The sequence below is a fragment of the Myotis myotis genome, unplaced genomic scaffold (genome assembly GCF_014108235.1).
Source record: "Myotis myotis isolate mMyoMyo1 unplaced genomic scaffold, mMyoMyo1.p scaffold_m19_p_9, whole genome shotgun sequence".
NCBI lineage: Eukaryota > Metazoa > Chordata > Mammalia > Chiroptera > Vespertilionidae > Myotis > Myotis myotis.
In genome coordinates this window covers 64,143,092-64,166,517 of record NW_023416401.1, presented here as the reverse complement: position 1 = coordinate 64,166,517, position 23,426 = coordinate 64,143,092, and the positions used below count along the sequence as shown (strand labels likewise).

General features: G+C 41.8%; 1 protein-coding gene across 7 annotated transcripts in view; it reads right to left on the bottom strand.

Moving 5' to 3' along the window:
• ATRN (attractin) overlaps nucleotides 1-23,426 on the bottom strand; it is a 157,240-nt gene that overhangs the window by 70,440 nt on the left and 63,374 nt on the right. For all 7 annotated transcript variants that reach the window (XR_004970097.1, XM_036323422.1, XM_036323417.1 and 4 more), the window contains 7 exons: nucleotides 12,643-12,863; nucleotides 10,322-10,443; nucleotides 7,814-7,952; nucleotides 6,045-6,235; nucleotides 3,332-3,551; nucleotides 1,918-2,103; nucleotides 915-1,148 (listed from right to left, as the gene is read on the bottom strand). Coding sequence is in view for 6 of the 7 variants with exons in the window: in XM_036323422.1 (XP_036179315.1) it covers nucleotides 915-1,148; nucleotides 1,918-2,103; nucleotides 3,332-3,551; nucleotides 6,045-6,235; nucleotides 7,814-7,952; nucleotides 10,322-10,443; nucleotides 12,643-12,863 (1,313 nt within the window). In the remaining variant the exon portion in view is untranslated. The remainder of the gene's footprint in view (nucleotides 1-914; nucleotides 1,149-1,917; nucleotides 2,104-3,331; nucleotides 3,552-6,044; nucleotides 6,236-7,813; nucleotides 7,953-10,321; nucleotides 10,444-12,642; nucleotides 12,864-23,426) is intronic.

Below are 23,426 nucleotides of genomic sequence, written 5' to 3'. Positions count from 1 at the left end.
ATATAATGGATTGTATCTGCTTGGCCATTTATTTAAAAGGGTGAGATTTCGTTTGTCTTTGCAATCTCATTAGTGGCTTGCCTGTGATGTGCATCACAGTCTGCTTAAAGCTTATATTCAATAATAAAACGGTTTTCTTTCTTTTCTACATTTGTGGAGAGAAACTTCTGGGTTGGCAGAAGACTTATTTTTAATTTTTCTCCTAAGAACTGCCAAGATGTATTTTTAAGTAAAGAGCAAACTATAAAATTCTATCATATGCATAGCATTTTTTAGTTTTTAAACCATAACCTAGGACATTTTTTTCCATTGATTTTTAGAGAGGGGAAGGGAGGGAGGGGAAGAGAGAAAGAGAACGGGAAAGAGGGAGAGAGAGAAATATAGATGTGAGAGGCACATGGATTGGTTGCCTCCTACACATACCCTGACCAGGCCGGGAACCGAACCTGTAACCCAGGTACACACCCTTGACCAGGAATCGAACGCATGATCCTTAGGTGTGAAGGCCAGTGCGCTAACCACTTAAAATACTGGCCAGGGAGTATTTTTTAGTTTTAAAAATATACATTGGTATGTCTAGAGACATCTGTATCAAACTGTTAAAATTTTTACTTCTGTGATGAACTGTAGATGAGAAGAGGAATTCCAGTTTTTATTTTATCTACATCTGTAATATTTAGTTTTTTATGATGAATTTATTTCATTACTTTTGTAATGTTAGCAAAACAACTCACTTGAAATTTTATTATTTTCATTAACTAAAAATAAAAATATTTGTCATGTAAAACTACTTCTCCAAAAATGATGTTATTTTTTTCTTAAAAGAAATCCATATAAGTAACGTAGCTTTCAAGGTTTTATTCTTTGCAGATAGGCAGTGAAACACTTGATTTTGGATACATAAGACATCTTACCTGGACAATGAATAAAAGACCAGTTGTATCTGCTGTCCTCCAGACACATGCTGGAATTGAGAAGGGGCTGTGGGTAGAAATTTCCTACAGGGGCCTGAGAAGGCATCTTCACTGGTCCTTTATAGGAGCCCTCTATGCATTTCCCTTTGCCAGTATTGCTGGGATCAGTACACCAGCCGCAGCCTGGTTGCTCCAAGCAATGACTACAGGTACAGTAGCCTGAACAATTTTCAGCTGTTAAGAAAACACAAGTTGCAATTCACTATCTCCTTTAGATCTGAATTCATTGTATTTAAATCACCCTTTTCTTTAACAGATTATTCAACCTCTGTGAGTCAAAATTCCTATTCTATTGTGACTGTTTAAATGGCATAATAAATTTGAAGAACCCAATATCTTGTTCTACATGTATTAGGGACTCCTCCTCTCTCTCAATCTCAGGATGTTGGAGCCAAAAGGGACCTGAGAGGTCACCAACTGAAAAGCACTTACTTTAAGAGTTAGAAGATTAAGATGTGGAGACCAGCCCGGCCAGCATGGCTCAGTGGCTGAGAGTTGACCTCTGAACCAGCAGGTCATGGCTCAGTCCCCAGTTGGTGCACATGCCCAGCTTGTGGGCTTGACCCCCAGTGTGGGGTGTGCAGGAGGCAGCCAATCAATGATTCTCTCTCATCATTGATGTTTCTCTCTCTCCCTTCCTCTCTGAAATCAATAAAAATATATTTTTTAAAAAAGATGTGGTCATACAGGATGGAGCAATATGATACTGAAGTTGAGCAATTATTTCTGTACTCAGTGATCTATCCTACATTTATTTACTTGTATCATTGTGCTTTGTTCTATATGAAGACTATCATCAAACAGTCTATCGACAGATCTGAGCTGAAGGTCAGGTCCAGTATTGTCCCTCAAACGTTCAGAGGCTGACAGCACCGCCTCACTGCAGGAGTTGTCATCCGTACACATGGCACTCATTAGTGCTTAGAGCTCACTTTTCACTTACGGGGACAGCTGCTCATGGTATACCACTCCATACACTGGCCATAAGGGAAGGAGGCCACGTAGGCATTGGAGTCCACACACTGCTTCATGTTGCTGCACCACATGCACTCGGAGCTGCCACTGGTGCACTCTCCACATGCCGTCCTCAAGGCACACGGTGTCCGGCACTGCTTGGTGCTGTGGTTCGCTGGGAAGTAAACATAAGAGAGACACTTAGAGCTCCCACCATGTTGGCTAAGGTCAAAGTCTTTTCAGTATGGGTTGTTAACATTAGTCTGTCATGAAATCAATTCAGTGGGCTATATTAAATGAAGGAGAAAATAGAAAACATTAGAGTCACCATGTACTGTTTAGTCAAATATATTGTTATACTTGAGGAAAAAAGATGTTTTTCTTTTTCAAAGACCTGTGGGAACAAGCTAATCTTTCCATTCAAATAGGGGTTCTAAAGCTCCTCAAAAATATGGGCCCTAGCATAAACGTCAGGGCTTTACAACCCACCTGAACATGCAAAATCATATCTTTGTATATTTTAGGGAAGAAGGACCACAGCATTCATTAAATACACCAAGGCACTCAGGATCCAAAATGGCTAAAAAGCTCCCCTACAGGAAGTTTAGAAGTAATACTTTAAGGTGACTTCTACAGTGCTATCAATTCTTTTCTATACTTCTGTGTTCTTCAAATTGTGGTCCCTTCCTAAAATGAGACATGATGCCAAAGGAGTCCAGCCTCCCGAAAGTGCCTAGAAAATTCCACCTATTACTTGTGAACCCTCTGCAGGAGGAGGACACTTGTCTTGGGCTGATCGGCGTGCTGCAGGTGCTGCCCCTGTGCCTGGCTTTAAGAAGCCTAAATGTAGCCCAGAAGAGAGATGCAAAGCCATGAAGCTACTCAAAGTGTTTGCTCCTTCAGTACTCAAGTACAGCTTTAGCACATCAGGTTTGTTTCTGTTTTCTGTCACAGGACTGCACTCATCATTTTTCTCCCTACTGACACATTTTTCTGTCCACTGTCCCTTTTGTCCCCTATGTCAGTTCTGATCTTTCCTTTGCTTTTATTTGTATTTTTGGTTCTTTCTTCCACAGCATTTCTCTGCCAACACCAAGAAATTAACCTTTTAGAGCAAGTCTCAAACTTTTTGAGATCAACAAACCAATCAATCTCATTGTTAATTAGAATATTAGGTTCTCTGAGTAGTATTAGTTATTTTTGTTTAAGTTTATGGGTCATACTATTCAGAGCCAGAGGAAATTGTCTTCTGCTTTTAAAATTCTGAGTTATACTCTGCTTCATATGCTTGAAATCAATACACAATCTGTTTTTCATGAATATTTTACATATATCAATACTATGCCTCCTATGGTTTTGCTTTCAATGAACTTCCAGTAATGCATAATTCCCCATATACCTACCCAGCTTTTCACAGACACTACCATTGAGTGGGTTGATGCAGGTTGCAGCCTTCAGGCCCCGAGTACTGGGTTCTGATAAGATTCCACAGAATCCAGCATCACTGGGCTCAAATGGCATCCACTGTATCGAACTATTTGTGAATGGGGACATATCTTCCCAGCACCAGTAGGACACATTGATCTTCCGAAGGCCAACCCATGGGGTCAAGGTCAGCTTGGTCTGTAGACGAGAGACACAGTTATGAATATAAACAATGTCTTGACCAAAACAGGCTTTTAAATAAAAACCATGAAGTTACAAATATCCCAAAGATACAGGAAAACCTTCATATCCATTGACTCAGCCATTGCAGATAAGGACAGACCATCATTTTTAAGTTATATATCATGCTTGGTCCTTTAACATGGCCATTTTACAAAGGACAAAAATATAGCTCAGAGAATATATGAAAAATTTCACAGAGATTAATGGCAAAACAATAATCAAGGTCCAAAATTTCCATATCCTATGACATGCTATGAAGAGATAGCCACCCCTTGGTTTATATATCTATCCATACATGAAATAATCTTGCCAATATTTCTGAAATACTTTTATCTGCCTATCCTCAGAATCATTAACTAAGCCTGTTTGGGGCACTGAACAGCTCAGATGACTGGAGATTCCCACCTTCAGCTGGGGGAAGGGCTGGCATTGAATTTTATAGGGAATAATGGGATAGTAAAACCCTGGGCGAGTCTCTGACTGCTGCTCTACTGAAATTTCCCTCCTGTTGCATTAACAAATTCTTTTAAAATAAAAGTACAAAGTTTAGCCCAGAAATGAAAGACAGTCCTAATTTTGCCAGTTATAAAACAATGTATTTCAATTTTTGAGGAAAAAATATGCATTCCTATTGAAAGACCCAACAGAAATAGACATACCCCATAGTAGTTATTTTTAGTTGTAGTAAGTAATATTTATTCTATTTTTAATATTACTATTTTCTAAATTTCCTCTGAAATGTGTATTATTTTTTAAGGAAAGAAAACAAATAAAGTTAATGCTTTTTAAAAGTCCTTCAATAACTTCTCTTTGCTTTCCTGATAAAACTCAAAGTAATTAGCATTGTAGACAAGGCCTCTCAGGATTTGGCCTTGATTCCTCATAAGACACACCTACAGCAACTCCCTTCCACCCAGCCTGCAGCTCACCCCTCAAACTCCGCATCTTGCATGTGTGGTAGCAAAGCACAGAGAGCCCTTTCCTAGTCACCTTCCCAATTCACTCTTCATCATCAGGGTTACCTCTTTCTGGCTACGAGCCAGCCTCTGCCCTAAAGACTAGGTTGAGTATGCTTATTTGTTTTTCCATCTAAGCCTGGGCTCTTAGTCTAGACTTACAGCTTAATTTACAGCTTAACACAAGACTGTGAATTCTTATTGTATAAAGATAGTCCCAGCTAATTTGACTACCCAGAACCTTCTAGAACTAGAAAACCTGAGGAAGAGAGAAGAGGGACCAGAAGATAGGATATCTGTGACCAGCTGGGATAGCCAAACCCTTCTAACCAGCTATTCTTGGAGACACATGGAATTGGGAGTCACTGGAAATGAGCAAAACTGTAAGCTATCAATTTTCTGAAGAGTGACTACAGATAAGATTAGCTGACAGCCAAGGACAGAACACTGTAGAGACCCGTATTTGGGGGTCAGGTAAAGAGAAACAAACAAAAGCAGTCCCTAATGGAGATTATAAATTTGGAAAACTTTTAAGATATAAAATATCAAATGTGGTCATAGTGTCCCATGAGGTAACCACATTTATGATGTATTACCAATGTTTTCCACACCATACCAAAGTTGCACTTAAAAAAAAAAAAAAAGACTAAATGTAGAAAAGTAAAAAATAGGCACCCCCTACCCATTGCAGAATAGCCCTCTAGGCAGTATGCAGGGCCACATGTAGCCAGGACCCAGGCCATACTCCATATCCTCACCTGAAGCAGGCTGCACCCAAGGAAGTACTGCCTATTGCTTCTCCATACTTGATGAGAAGAACTCCTCCCCCGCCAAATGCTCTGTACCAAAGCCAGTGCTGGTAAGAGCTTTGTCTTGTGTCTATTTAGTTGAGGATAGACCCACAGCCTAAGATTTTAAACTCAAAAAGACCAAATGTGATTGTGGAATGTCAACTAGAAGCCACCTCAGAGCACTGAGCAGATGGGAAGAGAACTTGGGGTTCTGTGCTTAGAAACTTTTGATAAGAAGGTACTCTCTCCTTTTGGGCTGGCCAGGCCTACGGAAGATGCAAACAAACATTTATTGGGTGATGAACATTAAATCATATTACACACTGTAATAATACCTAAAATCTGAGACTCAGGTGGCTTAATTCAACCTAGCTAAGTAGCAGTGACATTCCCCTCCCCCCCCAACAGCAACACCAAGGGATAAACCAATACAAAATCATCACTGTTGTCACAAAGATATGTGCATATGTACACACATTACTATTCAATACACATGTAATTATTCAAATATAATTTAGTAGATATGACTAATAAAGTGTTTAAAATATTAAAGTAAAAAAGAAGGTATTAAAGGAAGAGAATCTGCCAGTGGCCGTTCCAGTGTGTTAAACAGCACTCCTCCTGCCAAGAACATCACAGGTGAGAGCTGTGTTCATGCCCTCAGTAGACAATAGATGTAAGTCCTGAGGATTTTAACTTACCATGCTCTGCGATGATTGCATTATTCGCAGCTGCTTAAGGACAAAGTCTATCTTCTGCTGGGTTGTAAGAGAAGCCAAAAGGGCATTGTGGTTCCTACAGGACAATTTAGCGGTGTCATAAGTCTCCTTCGCAGTAGAAATTTTCAAACACATGTTTACAACCAAATGCCAGCCACTGCCACAGATATTTTCTTTTGTAAAGGAGAGAAAGAAAAAAAAAAAACACAAAAAACAACAAGTTTTAGAAATCACACAGAACTACTACATTACTGTTTGAATTAATAAAAAACCAAATGATTTTGTGATTTGAATTCTAGGTACTTCCTTAGGATGTAATGAGAGTATCAGACACATTACTAAGGACCAAGTACAGAATACGAGAATTTTAAATGCTTTAAAAAAATTAGTCATATTTCCTGGATCTCAAAAATGAGGCCAACCCTCCTGTGTCTTAGAAGAAAACATTTATTTGGTGTCAGTGTTGGATTTTATAAATCTCCTTTTGAAAAACAATTAAGAACAAGACTAAAATTTAAGAGCAGAAAAATAAATATGGATATTGGAAGGCTGGGGTTAAAAACTGCAAGAATAGAAATGAGTTGGTGAATGAACAAGTCTAGTCTTCAAAAGTTGCATTGTTTTCACATCAAGTATAAAATCAAGTGCACCATTATCCCAAAAGTAAGGTGAAAAGATCCTTTTGGGGCGGGCACCCCCAAGTGATAGAGCTGTAGCAAAAAGGCAAGCCTGTAATCTGCTACTGTGACTGCCCTAAACCCACCCAAAGAACTGCACAGAAGTTGTGAATACTTCTTGGAAGACAAGGAGCAAAGCAACTTCACCAGAACCAAAGTACCCATCAATAATGCTCATGAACAGTGAGATCAATGAAAGGTACAGTACCATGGGTCAGGGATCATCTCAGAGCAGATAAACACTTGCTCCTGGAGTGTGGCATCAGTGTCACCGCTTGTTCAAATGTAGATTCTGGGCCCCACCCTAGATTTGTACCAGAATCTGACTGATAGGAAGATCCCCAGATCCTCAGCTGTGCATTAGAGTTTGAGATGCAATGAGACAAAGAACAAGAAGCCCACTCATACAAGCTGAATCAAGTACTTCCAAAGGACATTCACAAGGGGCCTGGTGGAACCCAACTGCCCTTAACATGCCTCAGCTGTTGCATGGAGCCACAGAAGTCCCCCTTCCTGGATATCTTGGTTGAGCAAACATATCATACACTTTTAGTTATGACTGGTTGGACCCAGACCCCCTAACTCATCATCCCGAACCTCAGAAGTGCCATAAATTAAGGTATTCAGGGCTGGAGATCACTCCAGGAGGTGCTGTGGACACAGGCATCTCTCCTCTCCTTCTTGTCAGAAGGTGCAGGCCGTCTAATCCAGTGGTCAATAAGAAGCACTCTTCATTAGGTGCCCAGCAGAATGGCTTATGAGACTACTGCATTATATTCCTGGGTTTGCACAGAAGAGCAGGGTGAAAACAATGGAGTGGGCTCCATGATACAGAGCCAATCTGTCATTTGATTCTCCAGAGCAGCAGATGTTTCATTTTGTTTCAAAAGACACTAGGAGCATACTTAAGAACTGTATTTTTGTTTTAAAAAATAACCACAATATTGGTAAGAGGGAAGGAATAGATAAAATGAGCTTATCCCCCACCCCTGAGACTGCACAGTATCAGAGGCATGTGTGTAAAGTCTTTGGACGCCCCCCACACACACATCAAGATGCCTCTCTAAGACCTACCAGGCAGGGCGATGCACTCCTGATTGCGGGGCTCCCACTGGCAGTTCTGGTCCAGGGCACAGCTCCTGCAGCTGGTCTTCTTGTTACAGTAGTACATGGGGTTATCCTTGGGGCAGTTCTCATACTTGGAAATGGAGATCTAGAACACAGTGGACAAGAGCTTTCTTCTTATATGCACAGAAAGAACTCATGGTAAGGACAAACAGGATACTAAAAATCGAATTAAAGAAGCAAACTGCAAATGGATATATAAATAAGATTTATAAGAAGCTGCACCACAGTGAAAACACTTTAGGGAAAGGTTCTGCTGAAGGACATGCCTTTACCCAGCAAGGAAGTCATTCACTCTTAAACACCATGCTTCAACCTGTTCATGTGTAAAATGGGAATGTTGAATGTAATGCTTTTCAAATGCCTTCCAAACAGGCTACATTTATATTTTATGAACTGTTTTACAGACTGTCAAAGAATGTCTTATAAATTGTCAAAGGCTATAAAAGTTGAGTCATCATCTGTGTTGCCTTCTAACCTACATAAAAAATTACAAATACAGACAGTCCTCGGGTTACGTTGGAGACGATGTACATTGTTTCACGGTTACGTTGCCATCTCCCATCTAATCTAATAAAAGAGAAACATGTAAATTGACCGCACCTCTGCTACGCCCCAAGCCACGCCCTCCAGCCAATCAGAGCGACTATATGCAAATTAACCCAACCAAGATAGCGTCCGGCAGCCACGGAGCTGGAGCAAGCAGGAGGCTTGGTTGCCCTGGCGATAGAGGAAGCCAAACTTCCCGCCTGCCTTGGCTGGCTGTAGCCTCCGCTCAAGGCAACAAAGTTTCAATTATAGAAGATAAATAAATCCCAGATACCTGCTTCCAGCCAGCCTCCACTGGGAGTTTGGGTGGCTGGGGGCCGTGGCCAGCCTGCAAACAGCCACCAGCCCCTCACCCAGGATGGCCACACCCTCATGGGGTGAGAGTCCCCACTGGGGAGCTTGGCCAGCCTGCAAACAGCCATCAGCCACTCACCCAGGCTGGCCAGGCACCCCAGCGGGACCCCACCCTGATCCAGGACACCCTTCAGGGCAAACCAGCTGGCCCCCACCCATGCACCAGGCCTCTGTCCTATATAATAAAGGGGTAATATGCAAATTGACCCTAACAGCAGAGCAACTGGGAATGACTGGTCACTATGACACACACTGACCACCAAGAGGCAGACGCTCAATGCAGGAGCTGCCCCCTGGTGGTCAGTGCGCTCCCACAGGGGAAGATCTGCTCAGCCACAAGCCAGGCTGATGGCTGCCAGTACAGTGGTGGTGGTGGGAGCCTCTCCCGCCTCCTCAGCAGTGCTAAGGATGTCCGACTGCAGCTTAGGCCTGCTCCCCGCTGGCAACGGGACATTCCCTGAGGGCTCCCGGGCTGCCAGAGGGATGTCTGACTGCCAGCTTAGGCTCAATCCCCTGGGGAGTGGGGCTAAGCCAGCAGGTGGTCATCCCCTGAGGGGTCCCAGACTGCGAGAGGGCACAGGCCAGGCTGAGGGACCACTCCAAGTGCACAAATTTTTGTGCACCGGGCCTCTAGTTTATTTATAAAAAAAAAAAAAAGTTACGTCATTTCGACGTATGTACATATGTGCTTTATGTTTTTTATTATTTATTTACCACAAGTAAAGGTCAGGAATTGTTATCTTTCTTTTAAATTTTTTTTACTGTTTCACTTCATTACTGCTATGTATATGCTCCATGTGAGTGACGTAGGTGCTTATGTAGGTGGGTTCCAACTTACGGCGAAAATTGCGTTATGTCGCGCCGTAGGAACGGATCTCTGATGTAACCTGAGGACCTACTGTATTAAGCATTAATTATGCTAAGCCAAGATATAACATCTATAATAATAAAAGCATAATATGCTAATTAGACTGGACATCCTCCGGACAACCTTGTAGTCGAAGTTGGGGCTGCAAGGGAAGCCCAGGTCCCAGGTGCCAGAGGGAAGCCAATGCCGGCAGTGGGGGCGGGGGGGGGGGGTCGGGGGGAGGCCTACTCTTGCACGAATTTCATGCATTGGGCCTCTAGTTAGACAAGAAGATTATACAAAGTATATTATTTCCACAATTCAATGTGGCTACTACACGCCTGACCCCCTTTCAGTCTCAAATCTAACTTGCTTCCAAAACCTTGTACAGGCAGAGCTCACCAAGCCTCGCACCGGCTCTAGTACTTAGTCACAGCCATGCTAGGGAGTGGGGCATACTCAAAACACCACAGTCCCTCCTTCTTCTAAAACACCAGACGTCAATCCTGTGACAAGGACCTTTAGAATTAGAATGTACTGTACATTCCTTCCTAAAAGAAAACTTGAGCAATAATAAAATCCAAGTCTACACTGAAGGTTTCAAAAATAACTCTGGGTCAGTTTTTGTAACATTCACATTGTAATCTACACATAACCCCACTCTGGACTTTTCCATCCTCTGAAATCCTTGAGAGACAGCCCCTGACCTGGCCTTCCGTGCAGCTGTGGTTCTTAGGGACACAATAGTCGTTGCACCAGTGGCAGTCATTGGTGTTGGCTGTGCAGCTGTAACAATCCGTGTGTTGGTCACATCTGTCATGGTCAAGAGCTATGAAGACAAGAAAAAGTCATCAACTATGACAGCTCTTCCTTAGAAAAGTCGCAGGCCATTAAAGCTGCTGTTTAGCACAATCTGAGACGGAGGCAAAAAAAATGTAAGAAGTGTCGGGAAGTAAAATGATGAGTGCCACTGGCAGGAAAATATATGTCACGTTAAAACAGATTTAGAAATAAGTAAACAATGTGAAAAAAACACTATTTGTACCCACTCCCCCCAACAAGGTACACAGAAAGTGAAAAACAAAGAGAGGCTAATTTACTTTAACAGCAAGATAAAATGGAAGTAGCTGTGGTTCTTTAAATATTTTTCTTCCCAAGAAAAAAATCAACTAGCAATAGAATGAACACAACAGAAAGAGCTTTCCTGAAGCCAAACAAAGTAAGGCAGAAGACCAAACCATTCCTCCCAGCTATAAACACAAGGCTAGTCTGGGCACGGGAAGGAGGCAGCACCACAGAACCCCAAAGGAGGCACTTGGCTGAGCTGCATTTTCTACACATATATGTAAGTCCAAGAGTGTAATTTTGAAAACTTCTAGGCTACTAAAGACTTGCTGCATTGCCTATTGACCCTAAATAGGTCAAGGTCAGCGACAAAAGAGAAGCTGCACAACCATATTGCCTCATCTGTTGAATCACTCATGGACACTGCACATGGTGGAAGCCGTGGATAAGAATAGGTAGGGCCCACCTTCACAAAGACTCCAGCATCCTGCTCCTTAGGTTGTTCTTCCTGCCCTGGTCATCACCCCAAGGACTGAGCCCAAACAGAAAGTAGAGTGAACCAGGGAGGCGACTTTGAGATGAGTTAACATAAAATCAGGTCATATTGAACCACCTAAGGTAAGTGAATATTATTTCCTATAAGCAAGCTTTCACCTTTAGTTCAAACTTTAAAAATTGGGTTAAAAAATAACTACATCACTGATTTTATCCCTTTTAGGAGACAGAGACTAACCCTACCAGATTCTGATAATCTCAGTTCTCCAGCACTCACCAGCCCACAGTGAACCTGGAAGGTTACCTGGGTGTTCTTACTGCTGATTTTTGTTCAGCTTTAGAGTGAAAGCTGCCTCTACCCACCATAACTCTCATGGTAACTCTGTATCAACCCTAATGGTTAAGAAATTCAGTCAACATACTTTAAGTTAATTGAAGTGAACAAATATTCTGCAGAGACATTTTTCTTACTCTTAATAGGCTTTCTCACATATTACTTTGCATTGTGCTAAATGTCAGAGCACAAGGGTAAAAAGTAGGCATGATGAAAAAGTTTGGAAAGCACAAGAGGTTGTTCTAGAAGCAGGGATCACTACTCATCATCAGCAACTGTCTGTCATGCTATCACTGCTGTGCCCAACTTGAGAAGCTAGAAAAGAATAGTACTTTGCAAAGACAGCAACTTTATTTCTATCTACGAGAGTAATAGCTTTTACTGGGTTGGCCCTCTTCTCATCTTTAGCATTAGAACTGCATAACACAATATGGTAGCCACTACCCACATGTAGTTTTTTTGTTGTTGTTGTTAATCCTCACCCGAGGATATTTTTCCATTGATTTTTAGAAAGAGTGGAAGGGAGGGGGAGATATAGAGAGAAACATTGATGTGAGAGACACATCGATTGGTTGCCTCCCACACACACCCTGACCAGGGCTGGGGATCAAGCCTGCAACCAAAGTACGTGCCCCCTTGACCAGAATTAAACCTCCTTTCATTCCGTGGACCAACGCTCTATCCCCTGAGCCAAACTGGCTAGGGTCACATGTAATTTTTAATTTACATTAATTAAAATTAAAATTTCAGTTCTTCAGTCATACCAGTTTCATTTTAAAGTATTTGATAGCCACATGTCACTAGTAGCTACCATATTGAGACAGTGCAGATATAGAACATTTCCATCAACACAAAAAATATCATTGGATTGCATTTCCCCAAACCAATTGCAGCTGGGTTCTGGAATTGGTATACAAAGTCTATGCAAAGCCAAGGAGGTTTTTGTCTCTATGATTTGCAGATAGGTTGTAGGAGCCACAAACCAATTTTTCATAAAGCCTTTGCATAAGTTATTACTGAATAGTTTTGGATAATAATATGAATCTAAAAAGTGTACATATGCTAAGTGCCTTCATGATTCAGATAAAAGGAGAACTCAAATTAATTTAATTTTAAGAAGAAAAAAAAACATACTTCTTTTGGAAAAACATTCTGATTTTAACTTTTCTTCTTGTGCTTCTGTTGCTAACTCCCAGGAAATACACTGAGATGACCCTGTGTCCCACACACACCGGATGCCAGGTCCTGCTGCTAGACAAGCAGCTTCACTCTGGTGTGCTTCACACCGTTCCGAGGTAAATACCAGGATGTCACTGAGGAGGAGACTATTGAAGCCACCAAACACATACATGGAGCTAAAAGGAAAACAAAAAAGGGAGAGTAGTTTACTAAAACCTTAAGTAAACAAAGTCATGATAAACTATTTACAATCTTCAGACAAACCTTACATATCAATAGTTCTGTAAGAAGTTATTTTTTTCAGGATCTCAAAAAATATTCTTATATCTTTCTCATACCTTTCCCTCTCAATTTCATCCTAGCCTGTCCTACCCAGAATAATTCCAATAATCAACCTACTCTTTACATAACTATATTAAAAAGTTCTCATGATAACATAGTGACTTTTAACCATAATTCCCTGGAATATTTTACTGTCAGGGTAAGCAAATGTCTTTTAGAGTTAGACACATAATTGTGTATCTGCATGTTCTTAAATATTAAAAATATATATAATTTTAAAAGCATAAAGTCTCCTTAATTAAAATTGTATAATGATTCATAAACCAGTAAGAAACAGATAAAAATGCACATGAAAATTCAGTACACAGTAAAAGTGGCATCTTAAATTAGTGTGGACTTTCCAGTAAATGGTATGGAGATAACAAAATAAACATGGAAAAATATAAAATTTCTCTATGGACTCAGGATAAATTCCAAATGGACCAGAGAACCACTTGGAAAAAAAAACCCAAAAAAACGAACCCATACATGCACTTTAAAGGTTAGAAGACAATACAGGTGAGCTACTCTCTAACAACACCCATGATTTAAAATCCAGAAGGCAACAAAAAAAAAATACTGAAAAATTGATTATATAAATAAAAGAATTTTGCATAGGAAATACAGCTATAAGCAAAGTAAAAGACAAATGATACAATGTGAAAAATTATTTACAAGCTGTTATAGGAAAAGAATATTCCTAATATAGAGACAGCTTCAGCCAGTTTGCAAGGGAAAAATGTAAATGACCTCAAGCATATGAAAAGATGATTAACTTCAATTATAAGAAAAATGCAAATTAAAATTAGAATGAGAAAGCATCTCTCCCCTAAAAAGACAAAAGTCTGACAATGGCTGTGAGGCAGTAGGGAAACAAGCACTCTCATACTTGGCTGCTAGGCATGAAATAGGACGAGCCTAAAAAGGGAAATTTGGCAAAATCTAACAAAACTCTGTATTTATCTTTTGAACCTGAACTCACATTTCCAGAAGTCTATCACAAAGATATAAAAGCAAAATTAAAAAAAGAAATGCACATGAGGCTATTCACTAAAGCAATAATGACAATAGCAAACACACAAACAACCCAAAATGTCCATCGTCTGGGGATGTGATGTATAAACTGTGGTGCATCCACACAATGAAATAGTAGGTAGCTGTAAAAAGGAATCAGGAGGATTTCTACATACCGCTATAGAGCGATCTCCAAGATATACTGTTATGTGAATTTTAAAAACGGAAATGCTAAAGGAAGGAGGGAGGGAGGGAGGGAGGGAGGGAGGGAGGGAGGGAGGGAGGGAGGGAAGGAAGGAAGGAGGAAGGAAGGAAGGAAGGAAGGAAGGAAGGAAGGAAGGAAGGAAGGAAGGAAGGAAGGAAGGAAGGTGGAAATAAGGAAATGCAGAGAAAAGTATATAGAAGTGTGCAACCACTTATTTATTGAGGGAAGAAAGAGCTCAAACACACACACAAATTCATTTTTCTCTTCAAAACAACAACGAAGTTTCTCTTTAACTTATCTTAACAGTCTTAGAAACAATGACCAACCGAGTAGCAAAAGATAAGAGCAGCACTTACATTGTGGTATTTTTTTGAGGGGTGTGGTCTTTTCCCCACCCCTCAAAAAAAATTTATGACTCTTTAGGAAAAAATCTAATTTCATGTCTGGGGCAAAAAAAGTTTGTGATGAGCCTAGAAGACCTTGGCACACCAGACAAAAAGGAAGGCTATAGGTGTACCAAAAATACTCAGGAGCTAACATGAAGAGATGCTTGCTGGCCAAAATTGGGATATGTTTGAAATTTAATAAGAATAAAAACTAAAATGGATTAAAACATATTAAATACTTTTAAATCTGTAAGTTCTTAATGATATATGCCACCTTCTCCTCCAAAGAAACTCATTTGTCAACTTTGTAGAATGCTAAAAAATCAGTTCATCATTTTGAAAATTGGTAAATCAAGGGGGGGAAAATCAACCCTATGCAGTGATCTTGCCAAAATATTGAAGTGAATCTGACTGAATAATTTGCAAGAATTTCAAGAGAGAGTCCAATATATTTTTTGAAAACATGGGGGTGCAATAATCAAAACCTAGACTACAGGAAACTCTACATGATAACCCAGTTTATTTTTTTTAATATGTTTTTTTATTGATTTCAGAGAGAAAGAGAGAGATAGAAACATCAATATGAGAGAGAATCATTGATTGGCTGCTTCCTGCACACCCTCTATTAGGGCCTGGAGCCTGCAACCCTTATGCCCTTGACTGAAATCAAATCCAAGACCCTTCTGTGGCTCTATCCACTGAGCCAAACCAGCTAGGGCCAACCCAGTTTATTTTTAACAAATAATGGGGGATATGATGAACAGGGAGACTATATATCAACAGAAACTTAAAATAGATTTCATCCAATTGTAATATATGGGTCTTATTTGGACCTTCATTTGAACAAAATAAATTTTTAAAAATTATGAGGCAAGAACTTCTGGTCAAGATGACAGCGTAGGTAAATGAGGTACTCAAATCTTCTCACAACCACATCAAAATTATAACTAAACTACAGAACAATCATCATTCAGAACCACCTGAAATCTAACTGAATTGAAGTCCTACAACTAGGGATTTAAAGAAGCCACATTGAGACTGGGAGGAAGGGCGGAGTCGTGGAACAAGCCAGGCCCACACCCATGTGGCATTTTAAAATTGGAGGGCTATTTCAACTGCAGAGGTCACCTCTGAGGAGCGAGGAGTCCTGGACCACACCAGGCCTCCCAGTCCAGGGTTCCAGAGTCAGGAAGAAAAGTCTCCATAACTTCTGGCTATAGAAAGCAGCAGGGATTGTGGTGAGTGAGACAGAGGGCTGCTGGAGTCCCAGGTAGTTCCTCTTAAAAGATCTGTGCAAGGACTTACTCAGGCTCACACCCTCTGAGTTCTAATACTAGGGCAGCAGCTTAAAGGGAACCAGGGACTTATAAGGAAGAACTGAAGTGTCTACCATCATGATGAGAGCTGGGGAATGGGGGAGAGGGGCAACTTTCTGCCAGACTACAGTGCTGGCAGAGGCCTTTGTTCCTTTCCTGAGACTCAGCCCTACACACTGGTCACCGGCCCTAGTGATTCCCTGAGATTCCGTCACACCCAACTTGTGGGCCAACCCAAGATGTTTCCAGTGGCTTTTACATACAAATGGCCTTTCTTACCTCATTCTTTGGACTTTCCTAAAATCTCTCAAACAAGCAGCATCTGGTCTCTGTGTACTCTGTACCTCTTGCTAACTGGCCCCAGGCCTGGCATTAGCAGCAGCTGGCCTTGGTTTGCAGTTTGGCCTCTCATGGGCACCTCCAAGCCCAGTACAAGGAGCAGCCATCTGTACATTGCTCTGTAGCTCATGCCAAGTGGCTCCAGGCAGGGCACAGGCAGTGGCTGACCTTGTACCACCCGGGGGTCACCAGAGTCAGTGCACCTAGGGAACAGCTTCAGACCATGCTAGATTACAACCCTACTACCTCCATGAGCAACACACTCAAGGGGTGGACTTGGTAAGTGACAAAGCCCCACTAAAGCAATTCTTGTTCCATAGGGTGAACTCCTGCATAGCAGCTCCTCTGCTGTTATCACAGCTGGTTCTAACAGCTGATTGGCCTGGGGGTCAATCCCTCCCAGTGACACCAATAGCAATCAAGGCTCAATTACAACAGGTCAGTGCCCACACAGGGGTGCACCTGGAGAGCCCCGCTTAGGTGACTGAGGAGGCTGTGCCACTGGGCTCTACAGGACGCCTACTGCATAAGGTCACTCTACCATGTCCAAGAGACCTAGCAGCTCTACTTAATACATAAAAACAAACATATGGAAGCAGCCAAGATGTGGAAACAAAGAAAGAGGTCCCAAATGAAAGAACAGGAGAAGTCTCCAAAAAAGAACTAAAAGAAATGAACATAAGCAAACTACTAGATATATAATTCAAAGAAATGATTATAAGGATGCTCAAGGAACTTAGAACTTCAACAGCATGAAAAAGGAAATAGAAACCATAAAAAAGAATCAATCAAAAATGAAGGATACACTAAGTGATATGAAGAATAATTTAAGGGAAAGAACAGTAGAGTAGATTAAGTTGAGAATCAATGCAGCAATTTGGAATATAAGGAAGCAAAAAAGACCCAATCAGAACAGCAAAAAGAAAAAAGTATCCAAAAAAATGAAGGTAGTGTAAGGAGCCTCTAGGAAAACTTCAAGTGTACCAACATCTGAATCATGGAGGTGCCAGAAGAAGAGAGTAAGCAAGAAATTGAAAAACTATTTGAAAAAATAATGACAGAAAATTTCCCTAACCTGGTAAAGGAAAAAGACATACAAGTCCTAGAAGCACAAGAGTCCCAAACAAGATGAACCCATACAGGCACATAGCAAGACACATCATAATTAAAATGCCAAAGATTAAAAAAAAGAGAGAGAATCTTAAAAGCAATGAGAAAAAAGCAGTTAGTTACCTATAAGGGAGCTCCTATAAAACTGTCAGCTGATTCTCTTAACAGAAACTTTGTAGGCCAGAAGGGAGTGGCAAGAAATATTCAAAGTGATGAAAATCAAGGACCTACATACAATCAAGATTATTCAACCCAGCAAAGCTATCATTTAGAATCGAAGGACAGATAAAGAGCCTCCCAGACAAGAATAAGCTAAAGGAGTTCATCACCACCAGTATTATATGAAATGTTAAAAAGTTTTCTTTAAGAAGAGAAAAAGAAAAAAGAACAATAAAATGGCAATAAATACATATCTATTAACAATTGAATCTAAAAAAACAAAATAAACAAACAAGCAGAATAGAAACAGACTCAGAGATAAAGAGGATATTTTGATGGTTGCCAGATGGGTGGGGAGTTAAGGAAGATGGGTGAAAAGGGTGAAGGGATTAAGAAGTACGAATTGGTTGTTACAGAATAGTCATGGGGTTGATGGCATAAAAAATATATCAATAATATTCTAATAACTATGTATGGTGTCAGATAGGTATGAGATTTATAGGGATGACCACTTAGTAAGTTATATAAAGTTTTAATCATTGGTGTATACACCTGAAACTAATATAATATTGTCTATCAAATGTATTTGAAAAATAAAAAACAATTTCAAAAATAATAAAAAATAATAAAATTAGAAAATAAAATTTATGAGGCAATTGGGAAATATGAACAATGAGTGGTAGTAAATTACTATTCATTTTTTAAAGTGTGATAATTGTATCATGGTTGTATGTTTTTAGAAAGTCTTTATCTTTAAAAGATACCAAATCAATCCTCATTATTTGTAGATTCCATATTTATGAATATACCCAGTTGCTAAAATTTATTTCTGACTCCAAAACCACTACTTGCAGATTTGCAGTCACTTGCAGACATACATACACAGAAAAATTTGAGTTGTCCAACATGTACATTTCCAGGTGAGGTCAAACAAGATGATGCTCTTTTCCTGTTTTAGTTCTCATATTATACACAAGTGTCCTTTTGATAGTTTATTTAGTGTCATGTGTTTTGTTTTGGTTTTTAATATATTTTTACTAGATGCCCAGAGCACAAAATTTGTGCACAGGTAGGGTCCCTAGGCCTGGCCAGTAATCAGAGCCGATCAGGTTCCTCACCTCCCCGCCTCCTCCTTCCCTCGCTCCCTCAGCGCCCCGCCGCCACCACTGGTCGCCCGCCATGTTCCACGCCACCCCCTGGTGATCAGCACACATCATAGCAAGCAATTGAACTCCCGGTCTCCTGGTCGAACTCCTGAGGGGACACTTTGCATACTAACCTTTTATATATATAGATTGATTTCAGAGAGAAAGGGAGAAGGATAGAGAGACAGAAACATCAATGATGAGAATTATTGATTGGCTGCCTCCTGCATGCCCCTACTAAGGAGGATTGGGCCTGCAACCCAGGCATGTGCCCTTGGCCGGAATTGAACCTGGGACCCTTTAGTCCGCAGGCCCACACTCTACCCATGAGCCAAACCGGCTAGAGCTGCATGTGTTTTTTGCATGTTTATGCTTTATGTTGGTGATTCTGCTGTTTTAAATGGCCCCAAAGCACTTCATAGTGTTGAAGTGCTGTCCAGTGATGTGCCTTATAGAGAAAATACATGCATTAGATGAGCTTCACTCAAGCATGAGTCATAGTGCTGCTGACTATGAACTCAATGTTAATGAATTAACAATACATATTCAATAAGGTGTGTCGTTAAACAGAAACACACATAAAACAAGATTACAAATTGATTAGTTGATGAAAATGCAAGAGACTTGTAAGAACCTAACCCTGCATTTCCCTAGGTGTAAAAACTCAATATTCTCTAACTCAGTGTTTGTGGTGACTTTATAGAATATAATTATACCACAAAAAATGATAATCAACTATATTCTGATGAAAGTATATGTCAGGGAGCTTCAAAATAATCTGGAATGGGTTAGGGTTTCAAATTTCCATGATAAAAAGTTTTAACTTTTTTTTTGGGGGGGGGGGGGGACCCACAGTACATGATTTATCTGCATTTTACCTAAAATCTCTTTTTCTATTTCAAGACTACATTAAATTGCTAGCACTAATATTAAAATTGGGTCTATTACCTCTTGCATATTAACATGTAATAGTGAGTTTAATTTGTTCTTAGTCTAAGCGTAAAAAAAAATCTAATAGGGTCATTCATAGTCTCTGTTTCTAAAAAGAACAGAATCCAAACCATCCTATTCATTTACATATTTTTTCAGAAATTTCTAGTTGGCATGTACTATGTATAAAGAAATCTCTGGTTTCTGCTCCTCAGCCTCTAAGAGTCAGTAGAAAGCTCAGCTGCACCTCTCAGCTGCTTCAACTGGATAAGCAAACTCCCACAGGCTAAAGCAGCTCAATTTATCTCTCTGGACTCTATTCATCTCTTATTTTCTTTTTATTTTTAAATATTTTTATTGATTTCAGAGAGGAAGGGAGAGAGAGAGATAGAAACATCAATGCTGAGAGAGAATCATTGATCGGCTGCCTACTGCATGCCCCACACTGGGGAATGAGCCCACAATCCAGACCTGTGCTCTGACTGGGAATAGAACCCCGACCTCCTGGTTCCTAGGTTGATGCTCAACCACTGAGCTACACCGGCCGGACGACTCATCTCTTATGTTCTGCTCAGTATTTCTTCATTATCTTGTTAAATCCTTACTGTATACTTTTCAGTTGTCTTTCAATGGGAGACTTCATTGGCTGATGCCAGAAGTGAAAGTCCTTCTTGGGTCCAATGTCAAGATTTTCAGCCTTTTAAGTCAAGCCCAACTCACCTCTGGAAACATGGTAGTGAGCGTCTCTGGTGGTTTGGAATGCTATGTTTGAACAAGGCTGCAAGCAGCTCAGAAGGTAATGGAGAAGGCCCTAGCTATTTTTTAACAGATCCATCAGCAAAGAGTGTAATATAATCCTTACTAGCTTAAACTGTTTAAGCAAAACCATTGGCTGATTACTAAACAATAATGACCCAGAGGCAATTCCTAACAAGTCAGGTTGAAAAATAAAAACAAGAAAAAACAACTAGAAAAATCAGCAAACAGACTCCACAGAATTAGTCTAGGCAAGCCACTAAGCAAACAACAAAAACAACAACAGTTGGTGGTGATGGTGGGGGAATAAGAATCCGTATTTGCTACAACATATTACCAAAAATGTTTAGTTTTCAATCAAATATTACAAGCTATGCAAAGAAACAAAAAATGTGACCCATACAGAGGAAACAAAACAATCAATCAAAACTGTCTCGCCCTAGCTGGTTTGGCTCAGTAGATAGAACATAGGCCTGTGGACTGAAGGGCCCCAGGTTCTATTCCAATCAAGGGCACATGCCCGGGTTGCAGGCTCAATCCCCAGCAGGGGGTGTGCAGGAGGCAGCTGATCAATGATTCTCTCTCAGCATTGATGTTTCTATTTCTCTCTCCCTCTCCCTTCCTTTCTGAAATCAATAAAAATAAATAAATAATGGCTGAAAACATCCACAAATTTTAATAAAATGGACTAATCTATACACCCATAAAGCTCAACAAACTCCAAGATTAACATAAAAGAGATCCATACTTAAACACATTATAACCAAGTATCTTTTTTTGAGAGAGAGAGAGAGAAACATTGATTGGTTGCCTTCTGCATGCATGTGGGGATTGAACCCACAACCTAGGTATGTGTCCTGACCAGTAATGGAACCCACGATCTTTTGGCATATGGGACAATATTCAAATCAACTGAATCACACGAGCCAGGGTGTGGCCTAGAATTGTAAAAGGTGAAGTAAACAACAGTAATAACAGCAGGAACAAAACGAGAAAAACTAACATGATTAGGCTGTTTAACAAATAAAAAATCTTTAAAGTACAGTGTAAGGAACAGTGGAAAGACCACTCTGAATTGCCCTTATATTACAGAGCCTTCTCGACGGGAAGGCTGATAAAGAGTGCTGTTAGTTTGGGCCAGGCATTTTGACCAATGCAATGTAGACTTCACATTATTAGGAACTATAAACTTGTTCTATATGAAGCTTCACAATTTCCCCATCTGTTCCCCTACCTGATTCTCCCTATCTGACTTGCCCTCTCTTTTTTTCAAATTTCCTTACCATTCAGATCTAAGTTCCATGAACAGTAGCAAATGACAGAGGGCATAAGACAGTAATTGCACATAACTTTTGTGGTCCCATGCATTCAGACAACATCAAACATAGCATACTCCTGCATGCTAACAAAAAAACATATCAACAAACACAGCATTAAAAGAAATTCAAATGCACATCAAGTATCCTATCTAATAAAAGAGAAACATGGTAATTAGCCGTACATCCACTACCCTTCCCATTGGCTAATCAGGGCGATATGCAAATGAACTGCCAGCCAAGATGGCGGCCGGCAGCCAGGCAGCTTGAAGCAAACATGAGGCTTGCTTGCTTCAGTGACGGAGGACTCCAACATTCCCCGCCTGCCGCTGCCAGCCTCTGAGCTTGCAGTTTGAAACATTGTTACAAATATAGAAGCTAACCAAAACCCCAGAAACCTGCTTTCAGCCAGCCAGGATCTCAGAGCTGGAGTTGAAAAAGTGTTTCGATTATAGAACCCAAACAAACCAGATACCTGCTTTCAGCAGCCGAGGCCTAAGAGCTGGAGCCAAGCCTCAGAGCTAAAGCTGGCCCAGAATTAAAAAAAAAAAAGAAAAAAAGGAGCGGTTGGGAGCTTCAGTCACCCGCCAGCCTGAAAACAGCCCTCAGCCCCTCACCCAGACTGGCCAGGCACCCCAGTGGGGACTCCCACCCTGAAGGGTGTGTGACCAGCTGCAAACAGCCATCATCCCCTCATCCAGGCTGGCCAGGCACCCCAGTGGGGACCCCCACTGTGATCCAGGACACCCTTCAGGGAAAACCAGCCGGCCCCCACCCATGCACCAGGCCTCTATCCTATATAGTAAAAGGGTAATATGCCTCCCAGCACCGGGATCAGCGGAGCCCAGAGGCCTCCCAGCACCGGGATCAGCATGACGGGGGCAGCGCCCAAACCCCCTGATCGCCCTGTGGCTCTGTGTGTGACAGGGGACGGGGCCACAACCTCCCTATCCGCCCTGCTCTGTTCGTGACAGGGGAAGGCGCCCCAACCCCCTGATCAGCCCTGCTCTGTGCCTGATAGGGGGGAGCTCCCCAACCCCCTGATCGCCCTGTGGCTCTGTGTGTGACAGGGTACAGCGCCCCAACCCCCCCCACGGGCCCTGCTCTGTGTGTGACGGGGTAGAGCCATAACCTCCCAATCAGCCCTTCCCTGAGTATGACAGGGTGCGGCGCCCCAACCCCCTGATCCGCCCTGCTCTGTGGGTGATAGGGGGTGGTGCCCCAACTCCCCTATCAGCCCTACTCTGTGAGTGACAGGGGGGAGCTCCTCAACCCCCTGATGGGCCCTGCTCTGTGCATGACAGGGGGGAGCTCCCCACCCCGATCGACCATGCTCTGTGCGTGACAGGGTACGGAGCCCCAACCCCCCTGATGGGCCCTGCTCTGTGAGTGATAGGGGGCAGCGCCCCAACCCCCTGATTGGCCCTGCTCTGTGCGTGACAGGGGGTGGCGCCGCAACCTCCCCATCGACCCTGCCTTGAGTGGGCAGGGGGCGGTGCCCCAACCCCCCAATCGGCCCTACCCTGAGCGTGACTGAGGGTGGCATCGCAATCTCCCGATCCGCCCTGCTCTGTGCATGACAGGGGGCGGCGCCCCAACTCCCCAATCGGCCCTGCTCTGAGTCCAACCAGGGGCTGCACCTAGGGATTGGGCCTGCCCTCTGCCACCCGGGAGCAGGCCTAAGCCAGCAGGTCGTTATCTCCCGAGGGGTCCCAGACTGCGAGAGGGCACAGGCAGGGCTG